General features: G+C 44.2%; 1 protein-coding gene across 1 annotated transcript in view; it reads left to right on the top strand.

Annotated features, from left to right (window-relative positions):
- Positions 1-16,282: 16,282 nt before the first annotated feature.
- Positions 16,283-26,437, top strand: part of gtpbp4 (GTP binding protein 4) — a 52,249-nt gene continuing 42,094 nt past the window's right edge. The window contains exons 1-2 of the mRNA XM_068014969.1: positions 16,283-16,388; positions 23,528-23,698. Coding sequence (XP_067871070.1) covers positions 16,341-16,388; positions 23,528-23,698 — 219 coding nt within the window. The 5' untranslated portion in view covers positions 16,283-16,340. The remainder of the gene's footprint in view (positions 16,389-23,527; positions 23,699-26,437) is intronic.

The following is a 26,437-nucleotide window of genomic DNA, read 5'->3' as shown; positions in this document are numbered from 1 at the left end:
TATGGGCGCCCTGCAGTGGAACTCCTGCAGTGATGTCCTAGGACTGAGATGATTGACCTCCAACAACCACAGCCATCTTCCTTTGTGCTGAGTCTTCCCCCTGATTCCCATTGCTAGGGCTCCTTGATGCCATACTCGGTCAAATGCTGCCTTGATGTCAAGGGCAGTCACTCTCACACTTCACCTCTGCAGTTCAGCTCTTTTGTCTATGTTTGTACCAAGGCTGTAATGAGATCAGGAGCTGAGTGGGCCTGGCAGAACCCAAACTGAGTGTCAGTGAGCAGGTATTGCTGATGAAGTGCCACTTGATTGCACTGTTCATGATACCTTCCATCACTTTACCGATCATTGAGAATAGACGAATAGGGCGGTAATTTGCCTGGTTGGATTTGTCCTGCTTTTTGTGCACAGGAAGTACCTGGGCAATTTTCCACATTGCCAGGTAGATGCCGGTGTTGTAGCTGTACTGGAACAGCTTGGCTAGTTCTGGAGCACAACTTTTCAGTACTATTGCCGGAATGTTGTCGTGGCCCATAGCCTTTGCAGTATCCAGTGCCTTCAGCCGTTTCTTGATATCACGTGGAGTGAATCGGATTGGCTGAAGACTGGCATCTGTGATGCTGGGGACCTCAGGAGGAGGCCGAGATGAATCATCCACTTGGCACTTCTGGCTGAAGATGGATGCAAATGCTTCAGCTTTCTCTTTTACACTGATGTGTTGGGCTCCCCCATTGTAGAGGATGGGGATGTTTGTGGAGTCTCCTCCTCCTGTCAGTTGTTTAATTGTCTACCAGCATTCACGACTGGATGTGGCAGGACTGCAGAGCTTATATCTGATCCATTGGTTGTGGGATTACTTAGCCATGTCTTTTGCATGCTGTTTCTGTTGTTTGGCATGCAAGTAGTCCTGTGTTGTTGCTTCACCAGGCTGACATCTCATTTTTAGGTATGCCCGGTGCTGCACCTCGCATACCCTCCTGCACTCTTCATTGAACCACTTGTTACTTGACTTGTTACTTAACTGGACCAGCCATATTAATACTGTGGCTACAAGAGTTGGTCAAAGGCTGGGAATTCTGTGGTGAGTAACTCACCTCCTGATGTCCCAAAGCCTACAAGGCACAAGTTGGGGGAGTGTGACAAAATACTCTCCACTTTCCTGGATGAGTGCAGCTTCACTACTCAATAATCAAGAAGCTCGATACCATCCAGGATAAAGCAGCCTGCTTGATTAGAACACCATCCATCACCTTAAACATTCACTGCCTTCAGCAGCGACGCTCAGTGGCAGCAATATGTACCATCTACAAGATGCACTGTAGCAACATGCCAAAGCTTCTTCGACAGGACCTTCCAAACCCGCGACCTCTATCAACTAGAAGGACAAGGGCAGCAGGCGCATGGGAACATCACCACATCCAATTCCGCTCCAAGACACATATCATCCTGACTTGGAACTACATCACTGTCGCTGGGACAAATCCTGGAACTCCCTTCCTAACAGCATTGTGGGTGTACCTACAACACATAGACTGGAGTGGCTCAAGAAGGCGGCTCACCACCAGCACCATCTCAAGAGCAATTAGGGATGGGCAATAAATGCTGGCCATGAACCAAATAAAAAATGAAAAAAAGGGCGAACTAAACATTGGGAAGAACAAAGTTGTTATCTTCAGCCCCCGTCTCAAACTCCTTACCTTCAGCATCGATTCCATTCCCCTCTCAGGCCATTGTCTCAGGCTGTGTCAGATTGAGCGCAACCACAATGTTCAATTTGACCCCAAACTTTAAACTTCATATCCCCTCCATCACAAGGGCTGTCCACCTCCACCTTAATAACATCAGGCCTTACGACAGCCCAAGTGCTGCTGAAACCCTTACATTTGCTTTTGTTATTGCCAGATGACACCAACAACTTACAATTCAACAATGCCTTTAATGTAGAAAAACATGCCAAGCCATTTCACCGAGGCATAATCAGACAAAAATTGAAGAAAATACTTTTGATGTGTGGTTACTGTTCTAATGTAAAGACATATGGCAGCCAATTTTCACACAGCAAGGTCCCACTACCAGTAGTATAATGTACATAAGCTGTTGCTGGGCAGATTATGTAGGTAGACCTTATGCATCATCACAGGATGTGATGTCATGAGTCTGAACCTCGTGTTGCTCAGAGTTAATGTAGATGGCTTTGAAATAAGACACCTGTAAATAAACCCCTGTTACTTTGACCCAAAGTCTACTATTCTCATTTAATATTAACAGCACACTGACCAGTATAGTATATGGTGGCAGTGGCAAAAACAACTTTTGTAGGGTAAAGACAGAGATATTGAAACATCAGAGAGAAGCATGGAAAAGTCAATACCTTTTCCAGAGAGCCTCGAGGGCCCAACCAGGCTGAGAAGTGGCCAAGATGGATTCAAAGATTCGACAGGTACCGTTCTGCGTCGGGTCTAATGGAACGACCATGCAGAGAACAGGACAGTGTTTTAGTTTACACCATGGGAGACAGCGCAGATGACATTTTAACTACCCTGGGAATCGAAAAGGAAATCCCGTATGGTGAAGTAATAAAAGCCTTGTAGGGATACTTTAAGAACAGAAAGAATGCTATTGTGGAAAGGGCAAAATTCAACAAATGCAACCAAGAAGATGGTGAAAGTATAGATTCATTCATTGATCATCTATATAAAATAGCAGAGAATTGTGACTATGGGAGCTTGCGAGAAGAACTGATTCGTGACAGAATAGTAGTCGGGGTCATAGACGAAGCTCTGTCAGACCAGCTTCAGTTGAAAGAGGATTTGACTTTGCAAAAAGTCATTCTGTTGAGCAGGCAGGCAGAGGTCCGAAAATTTAATCGACTTCTAATTCCGGGGGGTTTTAGGGGAGCCCAACCTCGGAAATTCTAGAATCTGTTGAGTCTATGGTGAAGACGAGAATAATGGCACCAGAAAGCCCAAGAGGCGGGATAGACATCTTCAGGCAACAGCACCGAATTGCAGTCGGTGTGGCCGGGAGAAGCACTGGTGGGAAATTTGCCCAACCCGGAACGCTGAATGTTTTTGGTGCAAGAAAAGGTGGCACTTTCAGCAGGCCTGTCACAGCAGGAAACAAATGCTGCTGACGAGCAAAAAAATGAAATAAAAGAGAAACAAACAATTAATACTCTCTTCCTTGAGAAAGTGCAAGAGAAAATCCAAGATTGTTCTTTGTCTAAAAGCAACTGTCAGAATCCACTATTTGCATCTAATTTGATGAATATGGAACTTTTGCCCAATTTGGCAAGGCTGTCGTCGATTGCAGAAATCTTAGTGCGGGAAAATGAAACCTACTTCGAGTTAGATACAGAAGCAGCAGTTTCTATCCAATCTGAAAAAACACCATGACTAAGGAAGGAAAGGCATAGGAAAACCAACAAGAAACTATATGGGCCAGGAGGGATTCAATTAAAGGTTGTAGGAGAAATACAAACAACCTTAATACACAGAAATAATACCATTCTGGAAACCCTTTATGTTATATATAAACAAAAGCCTGTTCTTTACTCAGTCAGAAGCTTGTATAGCCTTATAGCTGTTATGCAGGGAGGAAGAGATCAAGGGACAAGAGAAGCAGCTCAGCGATTTTAGAGCTAGGAACATAGGAACATAGGAAGATAGGAACAGGAGTAGGGCATTCAGCTCCTCGAGCCTGTCCCGCCATTCAATGAGATCATGGCCGATCCGTGGCCTAACTCCATATACCTGCCTTTGGCCCAAATCCCTTAATAGCTTTGCTTTAACAAAAATCTATCTCAGATTTAAAATTAACAACTGCTCTAGCTTCAACTGCTGTTTGTGGGAGAGAGTTTCAAACCTCTCCCACCCTTTGTGTGAAGAAGTGCTTCCTAACATCTCTCCTGAACGGTCTGCTCCTAATTTTTAGACAATGCCCCCTAGTTTTAGAATCTCCAACCAGTGGAAATAGTTTATCATTATCTAGCCTGTCTTTTCCTGCTAATATCTTGAAGACTTCAATCAGATCACCCCTTAACCTTCTAAATTCTAGCGAAAACAGGCCTAATTTGTGTAATCTCTCCTCGTAACTTAACCCCTGTAGTCCAGGTATCATTCTTGGAAACCTACGTGACACTCCCTCCAAGGCCAAGAATTCATGTAATTATTTGAAGGTTTAGGAACATTGAGAACAGAGTATCACATTCCTCTCAACAAAGAGGCAGAATCAGTATGTTTATTCACACCAAGAAAGGTCCCACACCCACTCCTGGAAAAGGTAAAGAAGGAAATCAATGCCATGCTAAACAAAGGAATTATTTCCACCGTAACTAAACGCAGTAGGTAGTGCACTGGGATGGTTCCAGTAAGGAAACCAAATGGGTCTATTAGGATTTGTGTCGACCATACCCAACTCAATAAAGCTGTAGGAAGAGACATTCACCTGATGGCATCAGTCAACGACAGCCAAATTGGGAAAAAGCTCCATATTCATCAAATTAGATGCAAATAGTGGGTTCTGGCAGTTGCTTTTAGACATGGAGTCTAAATTGTTAATTATCTTTATCACGCCCTTCGGTAGAATCTGTTCCAACAGATTGCCCTTTGGTATCGCATCAGCACCAGGGATATTCCAGCAGATGATATCAGTAATCCTGGAAGGCTTAGAGGGCATCATCTGCCACATGGATGATGTTCTGATTCATGGAGCAAACCAAGAAGAACATGACGCGGGGGTTCGAGCTAAGAGGTCGGTCTCACATTAAATGAGAAGTGTGTATTCTCTCAGTCGACGGTGAGGGTCCTTGGCTACATAATTGATGGATCTGGCATCAAGATATATGCACAGAAGACGAATGCAGTAAATGATTTCCCAGAGACAACGAACATAACAGATTTACAGCGATTCATGGGTATGGTTAACCAGGTAGGGAAATTCCTCCCAAACGAGCCTTTATGACAATGGTTAAAGAGCAGCAATGCCTGGTGCTGGGGAGACTGCCAGAAATGTTATTCCACGAAGATCAAGGAAATGTTAACTTCGTCAGAAGAATGATCTGGAGCTGGTGATCATTTTTGCAGCAGATGTATCATCAACAGGATTATTTGTAGTCCTGTTTCGGATTCAAAAAGCTGGACAATACATGCCTGTGTACTTTGCCTCTCATTTGTTGTCAGAGACAGAACAAAGGTACACAGTGATTGAAAAGGAAGCATTAGCTGCAACATGGACGTGCAAAAAATTTTCGGACTACATATTGGGCCTCAAGGTCAAGATCGAAACTGACCACAAGCCACTGGTGATGTTGCTTAATTGAAAAGAGCTAGCTAAATTACCCCCAAGGGTACGGAGATTTCAACTACGTCTAATGAGATATGACGCAACAACTGATATATCCCAGGGAAACATCAGGTGACAGCTGATGTGTTGTCAAGAGCATCAATTACAATACCTGAAGTTAGGGATGGCGCAGTGGCTAGCAGTGCAGCCTTACAGCTCCAGCGACCAGGATTCAGTTCTGGGTACTGCCTGTGTGGAATTTGCAAGTTCTCCCTGTGACCGTGTGGGTTTCCTCCAGGTGCTCTTGGTTTCCTCCCACATGCCAAAGACTTGTGGGTAGATAGGTAAATTGGCCATTGTAAAAATTGCCCCTGGTGTAGGTAGGTGGTAGGAGAATTGTGGGGATGTGAGAGGGAAAAATGGGATTAATATAGGATTTGTATAAATGGGTGGTTGATGGTTGGCGCAGACCCGTTGGGCCAAAGGGCCTGTTTTGGTGCTGTATCTCTCTATGACTCTAAGTGGGAGATGTTTCATTCCTAGAGGAAGTGGAAATCGTGGCTTGAGTTAGAACTGAAGATTTGCTGGCAACTGCTCAAAGATTATTACAAATTAGAAACCTACAGAAAGAGGGCGAAGTCTGTGAAAAAGTAAGACAGTTTTGCCAAGAAGGTTGGCCAGAAAATAAAACTAATCACACAGTTTTTCCCAAAATGACATAAGCAACGAAGCCATCTTACTATTGTGGACGACTTACTAGTCGACGATGAAAGACTAGTTATTTCAAGGGCTTTAAAGTTAGACATCCGAGAGAAATTACACCAAGGGCACTTAGGAATCACCAAGTGTAGAGCAAGAGCGAGAAACTCGATATGTTGGCTGGGGGTTTCCAAGGAGATCGAAGACATGATTTCAAGGTCTAGAGGTCAAGAGTCTAGAGAGCCACTAATGTTGTCTTTGTTTCCATCCAGGCAATGGGAGCACCTGGGAATGGACCTGTTTGAAAATAAAAGGAAGATTTTCCTTGTTGTCATTGACTATTCTTCCAGATGGGTTGAAGTCAAACCAATAAATGGCCAGAGTTCTGAAGCTGCAATCAAATCATTAAAATAAATTTTGCCACACATGGCATTCTGGACCTAGTGATCTCTGATAATGGTCCACAATTTGCAAATTAAGCCTTCAAAGATTTCGCACAAACATATGGGTTTGCCCATGTTACAGGTTCACTGTGGTACCCCCAGGGCAATAGAGAAGCAGAGGTGTTCAAACCATGAAAAAGGACGAGGATTTTCAGCTAGCACTGTTAAATTACTGGTCGACGCCACTCCAGAATGGGCTGGCTCCTTGTGAGTTGCGAGTGGGTCGGAGGTTGAGGACACAATTACCAACACTCCCAAGAACCCTTCAGCCACAAGTTGGTGCAGAGGACCGGGAAAGAGTGAGGGTGAGAGAGGAGAAAGAGAGATCAATCCAAACAGAGAATCATGATAGGCGCTACAGAGCAAAAAATCAAACAGACCTACGACCTGTAGATTTTGTTTGGATTAAAGATCAGAGTCGATATGGGGACGTGATGGAGAAATCTCCATATTCTCAATCCTACATTGTCCGGACAGACCAGGGATAGATAAGGAGAAATAGAAGATCTTTGGTACTGACATGGTGATACAACCAACAATATATCACCCAGACTACAGCGAAAGCAGAGAACCTGAGTCATCCAGTACTTCCACTCACCCGTAGGAAAGTGAGGACGAGGAACCGAAAGACAAGTGAAACAAGTCCAAACATGTGAAAGAAGAACATACTATGGCTGAGTTGTGAGAACCCCAGCACGTTAAAAACCTGATGAATGAAGTCAGAGACTTGGGAGGAGATGTAGTATAATGTACATAAGCTGTTCCTGATAGATTATGTATATAAACCTTAAGCATCATCACAGGATGTGATGTCATGTGTCTGAACCTCGTATCGCTTGGTGTTCATGTAGATGTCTTTGAGATTAGATCCCTGTAAATAAACTGTTACTTTGACCCAAAGGCCAGAATTTTACGCCCCCCTAAAAGCGGGCTGGTGGCATGGGGGGGGGGGGGGAGGAGGGGGGACAGGAATTAATGGCCACGTAAGGGCCTCCGCCCACTTCAGCGGGGATTTTACATTTGGAATGTGGGCAGCTGAGGCCTCAGAAAGGCCACCTGACAAAAGTAGGCAGCTTTCTCACAGCCGGGGGCAAGGCCATCCTGATCGGGCACCCTGTGCCCCCGCCCCTCCCACCAGCCCCCCTTGCCTCGCTGGGGCTCGACCAATCGCTCCCGGCGAGGCCCTAAAAACGTACCCATTTTTCGGTGCTACCCGACATCTTCATTCTTCAGCTGGGTTGCTGTCCCAGCAGTGGCCACTGGTCCCGGTGGCACTGCTGGGATTAAGCGCTGCCGGCCCTTTGTTTGGCTGGCAGCTCCATTAGGCGGGACTTCCTGTCTCAATGAGGTGAAAGTCCCACCTAAGACTTACTAAGGGTCTGGGGACTGTAAAATCCAGTCTGGATCCCCAGGCCTGGCGGAGGCGGGTTCGCCACTGACTTTTCGGTTGATGGACAGCTCCCCTCCGCCCACCAAAAAATTCCGGCCAAAGTTTATTATCCTCAGTAATATTAACAGCGCATTGACCAGTATAGTACACTACCAGCATTGAAATAATGACAAGGTCCTCTGTTGTTGGTGGTAGGATAAATGTTTTATTTATTTTTTATTTAGAGATACAGCACTGAAACAGGTCCTTCAGCCCACCGAGTCTGTGCCGACCATCAACCATCCATTTATACTAATCCTACACTAATCCCATATTTCTACCACATCCCCACCTGTCCCTATATTCCCCTACCACCTACCTATACTAGGGGCAATTTATAATGGCCAATTTACCTATCAACCTGTTAGTCTTTGGTGGTGGGAGGTAACCGGAGCACCCAGCGAAAACCCACGCAGACACAGGGAGAACTTGCAAACTCCACACAGGCAGTACCCAGAATTGAACCCGGGTCGCTGGAGCTGTGAGGCTGCGGTGCTAACCACTGCGCCACTGTGCCTAGACACTGGGAGAAATCTGCTTCTTTTCTTCAAATGTTGCAGTGGGATCTTTTATATCCACCTGGGAAGGCAGAAGGGGCTTTGACTTAACATCTCATCTGAAAGGCAGCACCTCTGACAGTGCAGTGCTCCTTCCATACAACACTGAGATGTCAGCCTGGATTTTGTGCTTAAGTTTCTGGAATGGGACTTGAACCCCTAACTTTCTGACTTAGAAAGAGATATGCTACTATTGAGCCAAGGCTGACAATCTAAAGTGAAAATATATCAAGCGTACCTATATTTTAACTTACAAGGCTGTTTCCCATATCACTTTCGGTGTATTTACTTGGTTTCACATGTCGTAGACATTTATTCAGGATAACTTTTGAATTGTCATTTGTTTTGGGGAATTGTGACAAATGTTTTGAAGCTGTTGTGACATTTCTAGGTTGGCATGTATGGTGCCACTTGACCATAAACTTTGTTGCATGCTTCCTCTTTGATTTTGCCTGTAATAGTTTTCCCTTCCCCATGGCAAACTACTTAAAATACATCTTAAAATACTTTCTAAAGGCTCATATAAGTTTTGTTGCTAGATGCAACCATTACCTTTCAGTTCTGCATCCTTTTAATGTGAAATCAGCCCTTTAAGAGCTGCTGGCTTGCTGTATATCCCCTGCTCATGTGAAGCATGCTCACTGCAGCTGAGCCAATGAGTTCACAGTGTAGATACAAATTACCACATGAGGTCAGCCACATTGAAATAAATTCTCGCAATGAGAAGACTTGAAATGGAGGCTGCGAAATTGGGCTCCATAGCGCCACTGGTTCTAGTGCTATGGAAGTCCCAAAGGCATAAAATGGCATTGGCTATGCTGCCAGTCACTTCTGGTGTGTCCTGCATGGCCCTCCATGTTAGGCAGGGAGCTAGTGCACGTCTGTCTTATGTGTGCCGGTAGTGTGAGGAGAGGTCGATTGTGCTGTTCCATTGGATTTGACACATGTTGTTGAAACTTCGATCACGCAGGTCCAGTGAATGCCTGTGCAAATCATTCACAGCTGAGCATGCTGCAAACGGAAAAACCCTCATTAGCACTATTTAAAGGGACAGGCATCCAATTTGCAGGTGACTTACTTCCATTGTGGAGAACTACATGGAAGTACTGCGGCTTGTTTTTGGAGGTCTGCTGGTGAGCTTGTGCATCCATTCAGGGAGGGCAGAGGATTTTGTCACCTGCAGTCGATAAGTTTAGGGGGCTGTAGTTGCAGTGCCTCTGGGCAGTCTGTCGTTCCTGCCGTCTTCACGTCTCCAAGAATATTCAGAGGATGGCTGCTTGAAAATGAAGGCTACTCTCTGCACACATGATGACTGCTGCCCCCTCCACCATCCAATCACACGAGGACAGTGGGCATATGAGAGCCACAGAACCACCAGGAACAGACTATTAGCGTGCTGAAGCAACACTTCCCATGCCTGGACCTCTTGGGTTTGCCCTCCAATACAGGACAGAGTTTGTCTCCAAGTTTGTGGTGTCTGCTGTGTCCTTCACAACATCTCTATCAACAGCCATTGCCACTAGGCCACTCGAGAGGACGAAGAGGAGTAGGAGGAAGAGAAGGTCGGTAGGAGGCATTCGGGACACCTTCACTCTGGATAGGCTGTCTGAGAGTGCCTGCTCAGGCTCCGCTTCCCATTGCACAACTTTCTTTTACCATTGTGGCTCCACTATTCCCCAACTCACCGCTCATCTGGGACTCCTCATTGCAGCATATCCTTCACCAGGTACCTACAATAAGTGCCACCAACAATAATCTTTTCACAACATCTTTATCTGAAAACATTTTCACTTATACAAACAGAAATGCACCATTCACCCTTGTGCACTTCCTTACTGTTGGTCGTGTGGCTGCCTTTGCTTGTCCTGGTGCTTCTACACAGTGCTACCCCAGTGCTGCAGCAGAGCTGGTGGAAGGCTGCTGACTCTCAGAGGAAAAGACTGCAGATGGCCTCTCAAGTCTCCCGAGCAGCTCTGGGTCTTGAAGGCCAAGTTTTGGATTTCTCTACAGGTGGCAGCAGTCTGGGCTGGCTGGTAGAGAGACAACAGCCAGGGCATTGGTGGTGTGGTAGTGGTGGGAGCATGAATACTATCATCCTGAGAGAGGAAGGTGTGTGAGGGTGAGGTGGAGTGTAAGATGGAGTATCTGAATGTTAAGCATGAGTGCTGAGTGTGAGGGACTGCTGATGGGTGAGTGATGGGGCTGTGATGCACTGAGCATCATGAAAGGTTGGTGGTGTAGTGGGTCGGAGATGTCCTTTGAAGATGCATTCACTGACCTTGACCACCTCTGTGAAGTCATTAAACTTCTTCTGGCACCGCTATGAGATCCTCGAGACCAGTCTCTGGGAATTGACCTCCCTGGTGGCAGGGTAAAGAATGTCACTGAGATGGTTTAGAATATTTTGAAGGGGGCAGGGGAACAGCCAGTGGTCATGGGAATCAATGACATAGGAAGGAAAGTGATTGAGGTCCTACAGTCAGAGTTTCAGGAGCTATGGAGGAAGTCAAAAAGCAGCTCTTCAAAGGTAGTAACCTCTGGATAATTCCTAGTGTCACGCGCTAGTGAGTATAGGAACAGCAGGATAAAGCAGGTTAACGCATACCTGGAAAAATTGTGTAAAGGGACACATCAGATTCCTGGGGGATTGGGACCAGTTCTGGAGCAGGAGGGACCTGGTCAAGATGAAGGGGTTGAACTGCAACAGAGCTGGGCCCAATGTTCTTGCAGGGAGGATAAGTAGTGCTGTGTCTGATGGTTGAAATAATTTGGCAGGGTGTGGCACCAGAATGAACCAGTAGAAAGGAGAAAGAAGGTGCACAGAGGACTGGGAGAAACAAGTAGCAGTAGAGTAAAAAAATAGTTCTGAAATAGAACACTCTGAATGGCCTCCTTCTGTGCTGTACTATTCTATGATTCTGTGAGGAGGGATTAGATGGGGGCAAATGTGAGGCTGTCTCAAATGAGTTTAGAGTGTATTTGTGTAAATGCACATAGCAGACTGAAAAGAGTTGGTAAGCTGCAGGCACAAGTCGCCATATGGGACTATGGTATCATGGAAATAACAGAGCCCTCATCCAAAGAAGGGCAGGATTGGAAACTTAATATTCTTGGATGCAAGGTATTCAAGAAAGATAGGAAAGGAAGAAAGGAGGGGTGGTGGTGGCAGTGTTGATGAAAGAAACTATTAGGGCACTGGAAAGGGCTGATGTAGTTGAGGTGGGTCAAAGATGGCATCTATTTCGTTAGAATTAAGAACAATAGAGCAGTGGTTCTCAAACCTTTTCGTCCATGGACCACTTAGGCAGGGTAAAAGACCATGCAGACCACCAACCGGTTTGCCTTGCTATAGCGTATATGCTTATGGAAACTATAAATATTTCACTGCTTTTTCGCTACTCAATGTAACTTTATGGGCATTCATTGTTTTTATTAAATATCATAAATAATTTATTAATTCATGCCAGAAACAAAAATATGGACATTTTCATATTATAAACATTAATACTGTAGCATTGCACATCAATGACTTGCATTTTGGATCAGCCCGTAGAACACCTGGAGGACCCTTGTGGACTATAGGCCATCAAATATTGGAAAGGAGGTAGAGGAGCAAACTTCCAGGCAAATTACAAAAAGATGTAAGAACTAGCGATAATGGGGCATTTCAATTAGCCTAATATAGACCAGGATATTAACAATGTAAAGAGCAAAGTGATGGAGGAATTCCTCAAATGTGTACTTAAGAATTTTATTGATTCATCTGTTTCCAGCCCAATGAAGAAGGAAGCTGTGCTGGATCTAGTTCTGGGGGAATGAAGTGGGGCAAGTGAAGCATGTGCAGCAATATTTTTCGGCCTGCATGGACACGATGGGCTGAATGGCCTCTTTCTGTGCGTGAATACAAAATTGGCAAAGTGACAGAAAGCAGAGAGTCGCGGTTACTAAATCACCGAGTCCTTCTGTTCCTGCACTCCCTTTAAAATTGTACCATTTATTTCTTCCTAACAAAACGATCACTTCACATTTCTCTGTGTTAAATTTCATCTGTAATATGTTTGCCCATTTCATCAGTCTGTCTATGTCTTCCTGAAGTCTTTTACTATACTTCCTATTGTTTACTAGATTTCTGAGTTTTCCGCAAACTTTGAAATTATTTCCTGTATACCCAAGTCCAGGTCATTAATATATATTAAAAAGAGCTAACAGACCCTTGCGAAGCATCCAAGAATATTAAGTTTTTCTTCAGGTTTGCACTTGCTGATGTTCAATATTCAGTATATTCACACCTAATCTGTACTAATGCTTTGTCTTTCAACACACCATTAACATATTGTTTGCCTTTGCTCCGTGACCTTTTGGTCAGCTATGTGGCCTGGTCCAATCTGCACCTTCTCCTTTGTTATCTCTTGCCCAACCCCCACCTCACTTGCTTATAATCTGTGACTTTTCTAATATTTGTCAGTTCCGAAGAAGGGTCACTGACCCGAAACGTTAACTCTGCTTCTCTTTCTACAGATGCTGCCAGACCTGCTGAGTGATTCCAGCATTTCTTGTTTTCCTTGCGAAGCACCACTGTGTAGTTCCTTCTAGTCTAAAAAAGGGAATAGAAGGGGCAAAGAGAGAATATGGGAATAGATGAGCAGCTAACATAAAAGGGAACCCACAGAAGGACCCGGTGATTTATGTACACAAATCTTTGAAGGCGGCAGGACAAGATGAGGTTTGTTAAAAAGCATTTGGGATCCTTGGCTTTATTAATAGAGGCAGAGAATACAAAAGCAAGGAAGTTATGCTGAACTTTTATAAAACACTCATTAGCCCTCAGCTGCAGTATTGTGTTCAATCCTGTGCACCACAGTTTAGGAAGGATGTCAAGGCCTTAGACAGGGTGTAGAAGAAACTTGCTAGAATGGTACCAGGGATGAATGACTTCAATTATGTGGTGTGATGGAGTTCTCATATGTGGACTGTGTTCTGTGCAGCTGACCTGTTGGGTTCTGTGACTTTGGATTCAAAGCGTGTTTTTTTTGAGACAGACGTGGTTTGAAAATGAAACTAAAGGCTTCAAGGTTCTGGGAAGTCAGAACCAACTTAACAAAACAAACATTTTTTTTTAACCAGAGACATGTGATTGAAGCTTAGGTTTCAGTTCTACAAGAAAACTCACGGGGAGGGGAGTTGAAGCCAGCTGCAAAGCTGGGTGATATTTTTAAAAGTTTCTCAGGCTGCTGAACATAAACTGCTGAGAGCTGGTTTTAGAACAAAAGACAAGCTCTTTGAATTGGAACCTGTTTTCTAGAAGCTGACCCTTGGAAAATACGAGTTGCTACTGTTGTTTCCGGTGCCTTAAGGAGTTTTGTAAGGCGACCAGTGAAGCTACACTACTAGGATTCTTGTCAGCAAAACCACTGAAGTTCCAGAAGGGTGCGCAGTTTTGGTGGAGATGGAATCAGTGGGGTTCACAGAAACCACTATCAAGTGGAAACCAGCATTTGCAACTTGGGAGATGGGATTTGGAGATCTACTTGAAAAGTTCAAAGACCTGAAGGACTTTGTGACTGTTTGGCGTTATTCTGCTGATAGGACTGCCAAAGGACTTGTGAGATACTTCCTTCTTGTATCTGATAGTTAATGTGTAATCTATAAGATACACATCGATCATGATTTAACTGTTAGTTCGTGTTTAATTTATGTCGTGTTTGATTTGAGTGTTAAAGTAAAAATTATAAAAGTGAAATCTTGTCCATTTAGTTTTTGTTTCCTAAATTGGGGTCAGTTGGTGGATTCAATGCTTTAGTTTGTTGGTGGTCTCCACGGTGATCATAACAGTGGAGAGATCACAGAGCTGGTGTTGTTGATTTTAGCGCAGAGAAGGTTAAGAGGAGATTGATAAAGTGTTCAAAATCATTGAGGATCTTGATAAGTCATGGAATCATTATTATTACAGCACAGACAAAGCCATTTGTCCCATTGAGTCCATTACTCTGTGGAGTAATCCAGTCAGTCCCATTCTCCTGCTCTATCCCCATAGTCCTGCAAGTATACTTCCCTCAAGTGCCTGTCCAGTTTCCTTTGGAAATCATTGTCTCTGCTTCCACCACCCTTACAGGTAGCAAGTTCCAGGTCATTACCACTTGCTGCCTAAGGAAGTTCTTCTTCACATTCCACTCTGTATCTCTTGCCCAAAACCTTAAATCTGTGTCCCCTGGTCCTTCGACAATCAGCTAATGGAAACGGCTTTTCTAGTCTATCTTATCTGAATCTGTCAGAATCTTGTACACCTCTATCAAATTTCCCTTCAATCTCTAAAATAAAAGCAAAATACTGCAGATGCTGGAAATCTGAAAAAAACAAAAAATGCTGGAAATACTTAGCAGGTCTGGCAGCATCTGTGGAGAGAGAAGCAGAGTTAACATTTCAGGTCAGTGACCTTTCATCAGAACTGATGAAAGGTCACTGACCTGAAACGTTAACTCTGAACAAAGAACAACGAAAAGTACAGCACAGGAGCAGGCCATTCTGCTTCTCTCTCCACAGATGCTGCCAGACCTGCTGAGTATTTCCAGCATTTTTTTGTTTTTCTTCCCTTCAATCTCTTTTGCTCCAAGCAGAACAACCCCAGCTCTCTCATCCCTGGAACCATTCTAGTAAATCTCTCTGCATCCCTTAAGGACCTTCACATTCTTCTTAAAGTGTGGTGACCAGATCTGGAAGCAATACTCTGGTTGTGGCCTAACCAAAGCTTTATTAAGGTTCAACATAACTTCCTTGCTTTTGTACTCAATAACTCTATTTATGAAGCCCAAGGTCCCAAATGCTTTGCTAACTACTCTCTCATTATGTCCTGCCACCTCTGGCCCTGCATAATTTGTAGAACTGTGCCATTAAGTCTATATTGCCTCTCCTTCTTCCTTCTGCTAAAGTGTATCACCACACACGTCTCTGTATTAAATTCCGTCTGCCACTTCTCGGCCCATTCTGCTAGCCTATCTATGTTCTGTATCATCCTCACTGTTTACCACACCTCCAAGTTTGGTATCATAGGCAAGTTTTGAAATTTTACTTTATATTCCAATATCCAATATATATCAAAAAGCAGTTGGTCCAAGCACTGAACCGTGGGAAACACCATTTTCTACCATCCTCCAGTCTGAAAAACAACCATTTACCACAACTCGCTGATTTCTGGTCCTAAGCCAATTTTTTATGCAAGTTGACACTGATCCTCTTATTCCATGAGCCTCAATTTTGTTAAGGCTACGGACCAGGTGCTGGAAGGTGGGATTAGATTGGGCAGCTAGTTTTTTTCAGCCGGTTCAGACACAATGGACTGAATGACCTCCTTCTGTAACTTTTCTATGGTTCTATGTGCTACTTCGTCAAACATGTTCCTAAAATCCATATAGACAGCATCCATTGCACTCCTTTCATCAAACTTCATCCAAAAATTCACTTAGATTAGGCAAACACAATCTGCCTTTTACAAATCTGTGCCAGCTATCCTTAATTAACTCAAATCTCTCTGAGGGCCTGTTGATCTTTTCCTTTATTATTGTTTCTAAAACCTTAGCTATCACTGATACTAAACTGACTGGCCTGTAGTTACCAGGAAAATAAAGAAGAAACTGTTTCCATTGTCAGGACGGTCTTTAAGGTGATTGAAAAAAACCAGTGGCTACAGAGAGACATATTTCTCTGCTCAGTGAGTTGTTTTGATCTGGAATGCAATGCCTGAAAGTTTCAACAGTAACTTACAAAATTGAAATTTTCCCCGCCCCGCCCCCACCTTGCGCTTGCTTAGGAGGAGTGGGGGCGCTGTTTCCTCTTCCTGCTGGGAGGAATGATTGAGCGTGGCCATCTTGCCGGCGCTGCTCTTTGGCGGCTCCTTCCCTTCCCTGCTTGTGCGGATCGTGGGGAGCAGTGACCATGTCGCTGTACAACTTTAAGAAGATCACGGTGGTGCCGTCCGCCAAGGTGCGTCTTTTGGGTTCGGAGCTGTGACTGTTTGACACACTCGACTTTTAATTACACACATTGAAGCGTCGGGCTGGTGGGTTGTCCGATGGGTACCGGGCCAGTGGGCCCGCGGACACGTGTCTCTCCTCAATCCCCGATCCCGTGTGCGGCCTGGAGCGGTCCCGGGGTCCGTGGAGGCGCGGGGTGGGGGATGCGGTGGTGGTCGGACACGTTACGATTATTATTGATAATGTTTTCACGCGTCTGACACCCGGAGACGGTGTTTGTATCTTCAAAAAGCTCTTCACAGTCTGCACCGGGCAGACTGCAGGCTTTCATTTAGGAGATTTGTTTAAATTGTAAACATTTTAAATATCGTGGTACTGAGGGTAGTGAAGGACTTTAATGCCTAGAGTAACTTCACCTCCCCATGTGTGGCAGATAATTTCCTTTCAGATCCGAGATGAAGCTCCATCCTCTGGTTAATGGGACGCTCCACTTGTCGAAAGACGATGAGGCTGTCACAGGCTCCCTCCTCCTTCCCTCCCCGTTTAAATGTCACCTCCTTCTGTGGTAATCTTCAGCTTGCTGCCTTTTGGAGGTTTTCATTGCGCACCGGAGAGTTGATTATTTCCAAAAAGATATTTCAGAGAGCAAATTTGATTTTGTTCCACTTTTTAAATTTTCGAAACAACACAGCTTCATTGCGCAGGTTTGCTGGAAAAAAAAAGCCTCGTGTGTTTGGACTTGTTAATGATTCACTTTCTCAAAAATGTAATCTTCTACATTTCCCTTAAACGAGATGTCAAAGTCATAAGTTTAATACGCAATCTACTCAATTCCAGTTTATTCAATTTTGTAATGTGCAGATTAAGAAAATTATTGAAGTCACAGCTACCTTGTGACCACTTAAATTTTCAAGGATTTTTGGAGAGGAAAATATTAGTGTCAAGGTGGCAGTTTGCCACCTGGCAGAGGATGCAGGGTGCTTTTTTAGAGGAACAAGGTGGTGGCACTTTTGAAAGTGAGGAACTGTATCAGAGGGGAGGGAACCATTTACAATTTCATTAGCATGTAGGACGGGAAGCAAAGTTAGGTAGTCAGCAGTTTAGTGGGAATGGGGTCAAGAGACAGGAGATGTTGGTCTGTGGACGAGCTGAGATTGGATAGAGCATGAGAGAAACTGGAGAAATACTGCCATTCTAAACCCTCTGTAAACTTCAGCTCATTCAAAACTTCGGCTGTGACCTGCACCGTACCAAGGTTTGCTCACTTATCACCCCAGTTTTTGCTGACTTATGTAGATTCTGTAATAATGCCTCAAATTTAAAATTCTCATCTGCATGTTTAAAACCCCCTATCTCTAATCTCCTAAAATTCTATCCCCAAACTCTCCTCTGACTTTGGCTCCCTTTTGCATTCCTCACCCCTGCCCTGTTCCAAATGTCCCACCTTGAATGGCTGTGGTTTCAGCTTCCTAATTCCAACTCATTGTCATGAATTCCCTCAATTCCTGTCCTCAAAACTTACCTCTAACCATGATTTTGATCAACCCTCCTAACTTTTCCTCTTTTGGTGTCCATTTTTTCTGACTTCACCTCTGAAGGGCCTTTGGATAATTTGTTATATTAAATGCATTGAAAACAATATAAAGCTGTATAAAATATGTGTATATAGTTACGACCGAGGTGGGAGGAGTGCACTGTTAATTCAATCCCACTTCTCCACAGGTCAAAACATATAAAATGTTTCCACTTATCAAAACAGCCAATTAGATACTCTATTTGTCCCCAGAGGAAATCACACCAACCAGGTTTATTTAATAAACAACAGTTAGCTGTTTATTATAAAACCAAATTTTAACCAATAATATAAATATATACACAATCAAAATATTAAAGCCCCGTATTATTATCCTGGCCCTCACGCACATGCACATTCATCCAAAAAACAGTTAACTGAAGAAAAGGGATTTTTGTTTACAGCTGTTTAAAAGGAATTAAAAAAAAACTTATACTGAAGCGAAGAGTTGGAAGTCCTTTAATTTGGCGAGGTGTCCCAAAGTTGAATAGTTGGATGCCAATCAGAGTTGTTCCAGGCGAGGTTGATAAACAGTCTGTTTCGGGTAGGTGTTCATAGAAAATCAACTGCAGAAGCTTTACATAGGTCTTGTAGCGGGTGTGCAGCAACAGGTATCAATTCTTACACATTCGGTTCAAATCTTTTAAAGATGCAAGATTTCTTCAGGATTTCTTAAAACACAGGAGGCAACAGTACAGCTTGATGCAGGGATTTTTCAGAGATAGGAGGAAATAGGAATCTGCCACATTTGAAACACGGTTTCTTCTCAAGAGATGCAGGATTCCTTTTCAAAGAGAAAGGTGGGCAGGTTTTTCCTGTCCAGGCAGAAACAACAACTGACTGTTTCAACAGTTCAAATTGAAACTAAACTTTTCCAGAAACAGGTCACATGGCCACCATAAATTACTCCTTTGTCACTTGCTTGTAAACATCTGTCCCTTTAAGTCAGAAAACAATCCCCTGTTGGGTTCTTTGTATACAGGTGTTTTCCAGTAACTGTTTACATTCCACACTCAGGTCAAACTCAGTCCCAAGCCTTTTTTTTTCTTTTTAAAAACCACAAAGTTCAACCATCTCCAGATGATTCGATGAAACTGAAATCCTTTTCAGTTTTTAAAATATAGAATCCCAAGTTTTAATACAAAAAATAGAAATCCTCAATAATAATATGACTGACCCTTTATTAATTTGTAGTATCACAGCCATGGTTTTCCATGCTGTATTTCCAATTCCTGTTAAACTTGCCAGTATCGACTGATTTTCTACTCGTATTTAAAACTTAGCAGATAAGCTGCCAAAAGTAGACTCCCCAATACTATGCATACAGTATTGGTTGATATGAAATGCTGACGGCACACTGTTATGATCCCTATGGAGACCACCACAAACAATTAAATCCACCAAATGACCCCAATTTAGGAAACTGAAAGCCAAATGGACAAGATTTCACTTTTATATATTTTACTGTAACATCAAATAAAAACCAACATAACTGAAACATGAGCTAACATTGTATGGTCAATATATGTATAGCTCAAAGATTATACATAAACTATCAGATGCAACAAAAGTGGTCCTTACACGTCTTTTGGCAGTTCTATCAGCACGGTAGCTTCGAACAGTCCCAAAGTCCTTCAAGTCTTTGAATATTTCAAGTAGATCTCCAGATCCCTAAGATGCAAGTGCGGTTTCCACTTGATGGCGGTTTCTCTGCAAACCGAACCCCATGGGTATTGTTTCCATCAAAACTGCACACCCTTCCGGAACTTCCATAGTTTTTCTCTCAACAGTCCTGGTGGTGTAGCTTCACAGACAACTCTTTCAGTTACCGAAGATAACGGTAGCAACTTGAATCTTCCAAGGGTCAGCTACCAGAAAAGTGTCCCAATTCAAAGCTTGTCCTTTTAAAACCACCAGCTGCAGGCTTTTTTTTTCCCCAGTTCAGCAGCCCTGGGGGACTCTTTTTAAAACCAACACCCAGCTCTACAGATGGCTTCAACCTCTGTAAAGTTTTCTTGAAATTGAAACATAAGCTCCCGGTCACATGTCGTTGGTTTAAAAATAACAACTGTTTGTTTTCAATTACAGGACTGTTTATTTGTCTAACCTGGGTTTGACTTGCAACCTGGAAACCCCCAGCCCCAAATCAGGGACCGTCTCAAAAACAAAAACACAAGCTGTACAGAACTCAGTTACACATGAAGACTCCATAACAACACACATTTTAAAAGCTCGTACAGAACACATCTTGGGTTGTTTTTGGTGCTGTTGAAGAGGTGTCGTTTACATTGCAGTTAGAAATCTTGTGATGTTGATGCATTTCAAGATACATTGTATTCTTTATTCTTATTCTTTGGCCTCCTTATCGCGAGAGACAATGGGTAAGCGCCTGAAGGTGGTCAGTGGTTTGTGGAGCAGCTCCTGGAGTGGCTGTAAAGGCCAATTTTAGAGTGACAGGCTCTTACACAGGTGCTGCAGAACAATTTGTTTGTCGGGGCTGTTACACAGTTGGCTCTCCCCTTGCGCTTCTGTCTTTTTCCCTGCCAACTGCTAAGTCTCTTCGACTCGCCACACTTTAGCCCCGTCTTTATGGCTGCCCGCCAGCTCTGGCGAACGCTGGCAACTGACTCCCACGACTTGTGATCAGTGTCACAGGACTTCATGTCGCGTGTGCAGACGTCTTTAAAGCTGAGACATGGGCGGCCGGTGGGTCTGATACCAGTGGCGAGCTCGCTGTACAATGTGTCCTTGGGGATCCTGCCATCTTCCATGTGGCTCACATGGCCAAGCCATCTCAAGCGCTGCTGACTCAGTAGTGTGTATAAGCTGGGGATGTTGGCTGCCTCGAGGACTTCTGTGTTGGCAATACGGTCCTGCCACCTGATGCCAAGTATTCTCTGGAGGCAGTGAAGATGGAATGAATTGAGACGTTGCTCTTGGCTGACATACGTTGTCCAGGCCTCGCTGCCGTAGAGCAAGGTACTGAGGACACAGGCTTGATACACTCGGACTTTTGTGTTCCGTGTCAGTGCGCCATTTTCCCACATTCTCTTGGCCAGTCTGGACATAGCAGTGGAAGCCTTTCCCATGCGCTTGTTGATTTCTGCATCTAGAGACAGGTTACTGGTGATAGTTGAACCTAGGTAGGTGAACTCTTGAACCACTTCCAGAGCGTGGTCGCCAATATTGATGGATGGAGCATTTCTGACGTCCTGACCCACGATGTTCGTTTTCTTGAGGCTGATGGTTAGGCCAAATTCGTTGCAGGCAGCCGCAAACCTGTCGATGAGACTCTGCAGACACTCTTCTTTGTGAGATGTTAAAGCAGCATCGTCAGCCAAGAGGAGTTCCCTGATGAGGACTTTCCGTACTTTGGACTTCGCTCTTAGACGGGCAAGGTTGAACAACCTGCCCCCAGATCTTGTGTGGAGGAAAATTCATTCATCTGAAGACTTGAACGCATGTGAGAGCAGCAGGGAGAAGAAAATCCCAAAAAGTGTGGGTGCGAGAACACAGCCCTGTTTCACGCCACTCAGGGTAGGAAAGGGGTCTGATGAGGTGCCGCTATGTTGAATTGTGCCTTTCATATTGTCATGGAATGAGGTGAGGATACTTAGTAGCTTTGGTGGACATCCAATCTTTTCTAGTAGTCTGAAGAGACCATGTCTGCTGACGAGGTCAAAGGCTTTGGTGAGATCAATGAAAGCAATGTAGAGGGGCATCTGTTGTTCGCGGCATTTCTCCTGTATCTGACGAAGGGAGAACAGCATGTCAATGGTCGATCTCTCTGCACGAAAGCCACACTGTGCCTCAGTGTAGACACGCTCGGCCAGCTTCTGGAGTCTGTTTAAAGCGACTCGAGCAAAGACTTTCCCCACTATGCTGAGCAGGGAGATTCCACGGTAGTTGTTGCAGTCACCGCGGTCACCTTTGTTTTTATAGAGGGTGATGATATTGGCGTCGCACATGTCCTGAGGTACTGCTCCCTCGTCCCAGCACAGGCAAAGCAGTTCATGTAGTGCTGAGAGAATAGCAGGCTTGGCACTCTTGATTATTTCAGGGGTAATGCTGTCCTTCCCAGGGGCTTTTCCGCTGGCTAGAGAATCAATGGCATCACTGAGTTCCGATTTTGTTGGCTGTACGTCCAGCTCATCCATGACTGGTAGAGGCTGGGCTGCATTGAGGGCAGTCTCAGTGACAACATTCTCCCTGGAGTACAGTTCTAGGTAGTGCTCAACCCAGCGGTCTATTTGCTTGCGTTGGTCAGTGATTATGTCCCCTGATTTAGATTTGAGAGGGGCGATCTTCTTGATGGTTGGCCCAAAAGCTCTCTTAATGCCATCATACATTCCTCGGATGTTTCCGGTGTCTGAGGCCAGCTGAATATGACTGCATAGGTGTTGCCAGTAGTCATTTGCGCAACGCCTGGCTGTTTTTTGTGCAGTGCTTCTGGCTGCTTTAAGTGCTACGGATGTTAACTCGCTGGGGGCTTTCTTGTAGTTCAACAGTGCAATGCGCTTAGCGGCTATGACAGGTTCCAGCTCTTCAATGTGAGATTGAAACCAGTCTGCATTCCTCTTCGCACGTTTGCCGTAGGTGGTCAAAGCTGACTCATAGATGGCGTCTCTGATGTGGGCCCACTTGGTCTCAGCAGTCCCTGTGGGAGTGTTTTGAAGGACTGTTACAAGTGAATTTAGAAATTTTTGTAACAGCTGTGGATGAGAAATTCTGCTCGTGTTGATGCGCGGGTGGCCCTTCTGCTTGGAATGATGCAACTTCTTTGGTCTGAGTCTAACCTTGCTGCACACCAGGGAGTGGTCGGTGTCGCAGTCCGCACTGTGGAAGCTGTGTGTGATTTGAACACTGTTTAAGGAGGCTCGCCTTGTGACGATGAGGTCGAGCTGGTGCCAACAACGCGATCTTGGGTGGCTCCATGAAACCTGGTGACAGGGTTTAGTGTGAAAAAACGAGTTGGTGATGCAGAGGTTATGATAGGTACACAACTCAAGCAGAGTCTGCCCATTCTCATTCATCCTTCCAACGCCATAGCGCCCAAGGCAGGAGAGCCATGAGTCATGGTTGACCCCAACCCTGGCATTAAAGTCCCCCAGCAAGAACAGGTGTTCGGTATTGGGAATGCTACTAATGATATTATGGAGTTCCTCGTAGAACTGGTCTTTAGCTTCAGGTGGGGAGCAGAGTGTTGGAGCATAGATGCTGAGTAGGTGTACTGGACCAGAGGTGTTGAGCAGTCGGATGGACAGTATGCGTTCCGAGCCATTTGAGGGAGGCTGAGCAAGTATGGTAACTATAAAACTTGGTGGAAATGCACCTGCCATGCTGTTAATGTGTGATGTTATGGAGCAACATACACATTGGCCTGGTTTGCCACAGGTTGACCTTTTTTTGTGTGTTCGTCTGAACTGGAGGGAATTTTAAAATTGCATTAATCTTATCAGAGGACACTTTTATGATGTGGTAAAACTAAATGATTTAACGCTTGCACAAATGTAGATTGTCACTGTTTTGGTCAGAAACTCTGCTGCAGTTCAAAATTTTCTGTCTTTTTGTTTTAGGACTTCATTGACCTGACGTTGTCAAAAACCCAGCGGAAGACACCAACTGTGATTCACAAAAATTATCAAATTAACCGAATTCGGCACTTTTACATGCGAAAGATTAAGTTTACTCAACAAAACTATCATGATCGTCTCAGCCTGATTCTAACTGATTTTCCGAAACTTGATGTAAGTCAGTCATTGTGTGGTAGCTTAAAAAATTGGCGCATTGTATAATGTGAATTTCATTTTATTTTACTTTAAATAATAAATTTAAAGTACTTATTTATATTTCAGCATACACAGCTAATACTTATGGAATTGATGTGTCGGTAGTTCATAAAATTTCATTCATTAAAGAGAAATTCTTCACTAAACTTTTATATGTTAAATATTTGGGGGTTAGCTGAAGAGTTTCATTGTGATTTTTGATTTAAAATGACATTTTTGGAGTCCTGAGTGAAATATTGCTGCATATTTTCAATATTCTTCTGTTCCGTATAGTCAAAATACTTGGTGAAAGTGCTTGCAGATGTAGGTACAATATCTCACTGCAAAAGACATTTTTAGGTTGTGATGCACTTACTTAATCCTTAAGGATTGTTTGTATTGTTAGGTGTTGCTCAGTTTAAAAATGTTTTTTCCCTGCTAATTGAAACACCCAAAAATTAGAGGAGGATTTTATGTGCCTAAAACTTCCAAGACAAAACAAGTGTTTATTTGGAGCATTGTTAAATGTCAAGAAAAGAAACACTGGACTTGAGTACAACTAGGTTAAACGATAAGTTAAAATAGCTTACACAATTCACAGGTCATCCTGTTTATTGTAATTGTAAATATTCCAGTGACAAAAGGATTGTTTTCTTCATGAGGAATATATGTTAACATGAAGAGAAATAATAGCTGTACAATAACTTTCAAAGGGGAAGTGGATAAATAGTTCTTCTTCTTTGGTCTCCTTGTCTCGAGAGACAATGGGTGAGTGCCTAGAGATGGTCAGTAGTTTGTGGAGCAGCGCCTGGAGTGGCTATAAAGGCCAATTCTAGAGTGACAGACTCTTCCACAGGCGCTGCAGGTAAAATTGGTTGTCGGGGCTGTTACATAGTTGGCTCTCCCCTTGCGCTTCTGTCTTTTTTCCTGCCAACTGCTAAGTCTCTTCAACTCGCCACTCTTCAGCCCGCCTTTATGACTGCGAGCTCTGGCGATCACTGGCAACTGACTCCCACAACTTGTGATCATTGTCACAGGACTTCATGTCGCGTTTGCAGACGTCTTTAAAGCGGAGGCATGGACGGCCGATGCCAGTGACGAGCTCGCTGTACAATGTGTCCTTGGGGATCCTGCCATCTTCTGTACGGCTCACATGGCCAAGCCGTCTCAAGCGCTGCTGGCTCAGTAGGGTGTATGTGCTGGGGATGTTGGCCGCCTCAAGGACTTCTGCGTTGGAGATACGGTCCTGCCACCTGATGCCAAGGATTCTCCGGAGGCAGCGAAGATGGAATGAATTGATACGTCGCTCTTGGCTGACATACCTTGTCCAGGCCTCGCTGCCGTCGAGCAAGGTACTGAGGACACAGGCTTGAAACACTCGGACTTTTGTGTTCCGTGTCAGTGCACCATTTTCCCACACCCTCTTGCCAGTCTGGACAGAGCAGCGGAGGCCTTTCCCATGCGCTTGTTGATTTCTACATCGAGAGACAGGTTACTGGTGATAGTTGAACCTAGATAGGTGAACTCTTGAACCACTTCCAGAGCGTGGTCGCCAATATTGATGGATGGAGCATTTCTGACGTCCTGTCCCATGATGTTCGTTTTCTTGAGGCTGATGGTTAGGCCAAATTTGTTGCAGGCAGCCGCAAACCTGTCGATGAGTCTCCGCAGGCACTCTTCAGTGTGGGATAATAATGCAAATTCGTCAGTAAAGAGGAGTTCCCTGATGAGGACTTTCTGTACTTTGGACTTCGCTCTTAGACGGGCAAGGTTGAACAACCTGCCACCTGATCTTGTGTGGAGGAAAATTCCTTCTTCTGATGACTTCAACACATGAGAGCAGCAGGGAGAAGAAGATCCCAAATAGTGTGGGTGCGAGAACACAGCCCTGTTTCACGCCACTCAGGATAGGAAAGGGATCTGATGAGGCACCGCAATGCTGAATTGTGTCTTTCATATTGTCATGGAATGAGGTGATGATACTTAGTAGCTTTGGTGGACATCCGATCTTTGCTATTAGTCTGAAGAGATCATGTCTGCTGACGAGGTCAAAGGCTTTGGTGGGATCTATGAAAGCAACTTAGAGGGGCATCTGTTATTCACAGCATTTCTCCTGTAGCTGGCGAAGGGAGAACAGCATGTCAATGGTGGATCTCTCTGCTCGAAAGCTGCACTGTGCCTCAGGGTAGCCATGCTCAGCCAGCTTCTGGAGTCTGTTTAAAACGAATCAAGTGAAGTCTTTCCCCACTATGCTGAGCAGGGAGATTCCACGATAGTTGTTGCGGTCACCCTTGTTCTTATATTAACATCGCCAATAGTTGAAGGGGAAAACTTTGCAGGACTATGTGGAAAGGGTAGGAGTGTGGGACCAAATGGATAGCTCTTTCAAAGAGTCTGTGCAGGTGTGATGGACCAAATGGCTTCCTGCTGTGCTGTATTATTCTATGATTCAAATAAACAGATTTTATTTTAATTTCTTGAACTCCACAATCTTTCTTAAATAGTTTTTGTTCTAAGACTTGTCCACAGTAGTTTCCCTGCATATTGCACGCTTGATGATTTCCACTAAAACACAACTGATTCCATCGTATTGCTGTTTCAGACAAGGTAAATATAATTGCACTGTACTGATCCAACAGTATCGGTTATATTACTGACCTTAAATTTGTTGCCATTGTGCAGCCCAGACACATGACTGACTTTGTGTATATGGCAGCT

The sequence above is a fragment of the Heterodontus francisci genome, chromosome 2 (assembly GCF_036365525.1).
Source record: "Heterodontus francisci isolate sHetFra1 chromosome 2, sHetFra1.hap1, whole genome shotgun sequence".
In the NCBI taxonomy this organism is placed as follows: Eukaryota; Metazoa; Chordata; class Chondrichthyes; order Heterodontiformes; family Heterodontidae; genus Heterodontus; species Heterodontus francisci.
Note: the sequence above shows the minus strand (reverse complement) of the source record. Positions and strands in the feature narration are given on the sequence as shown.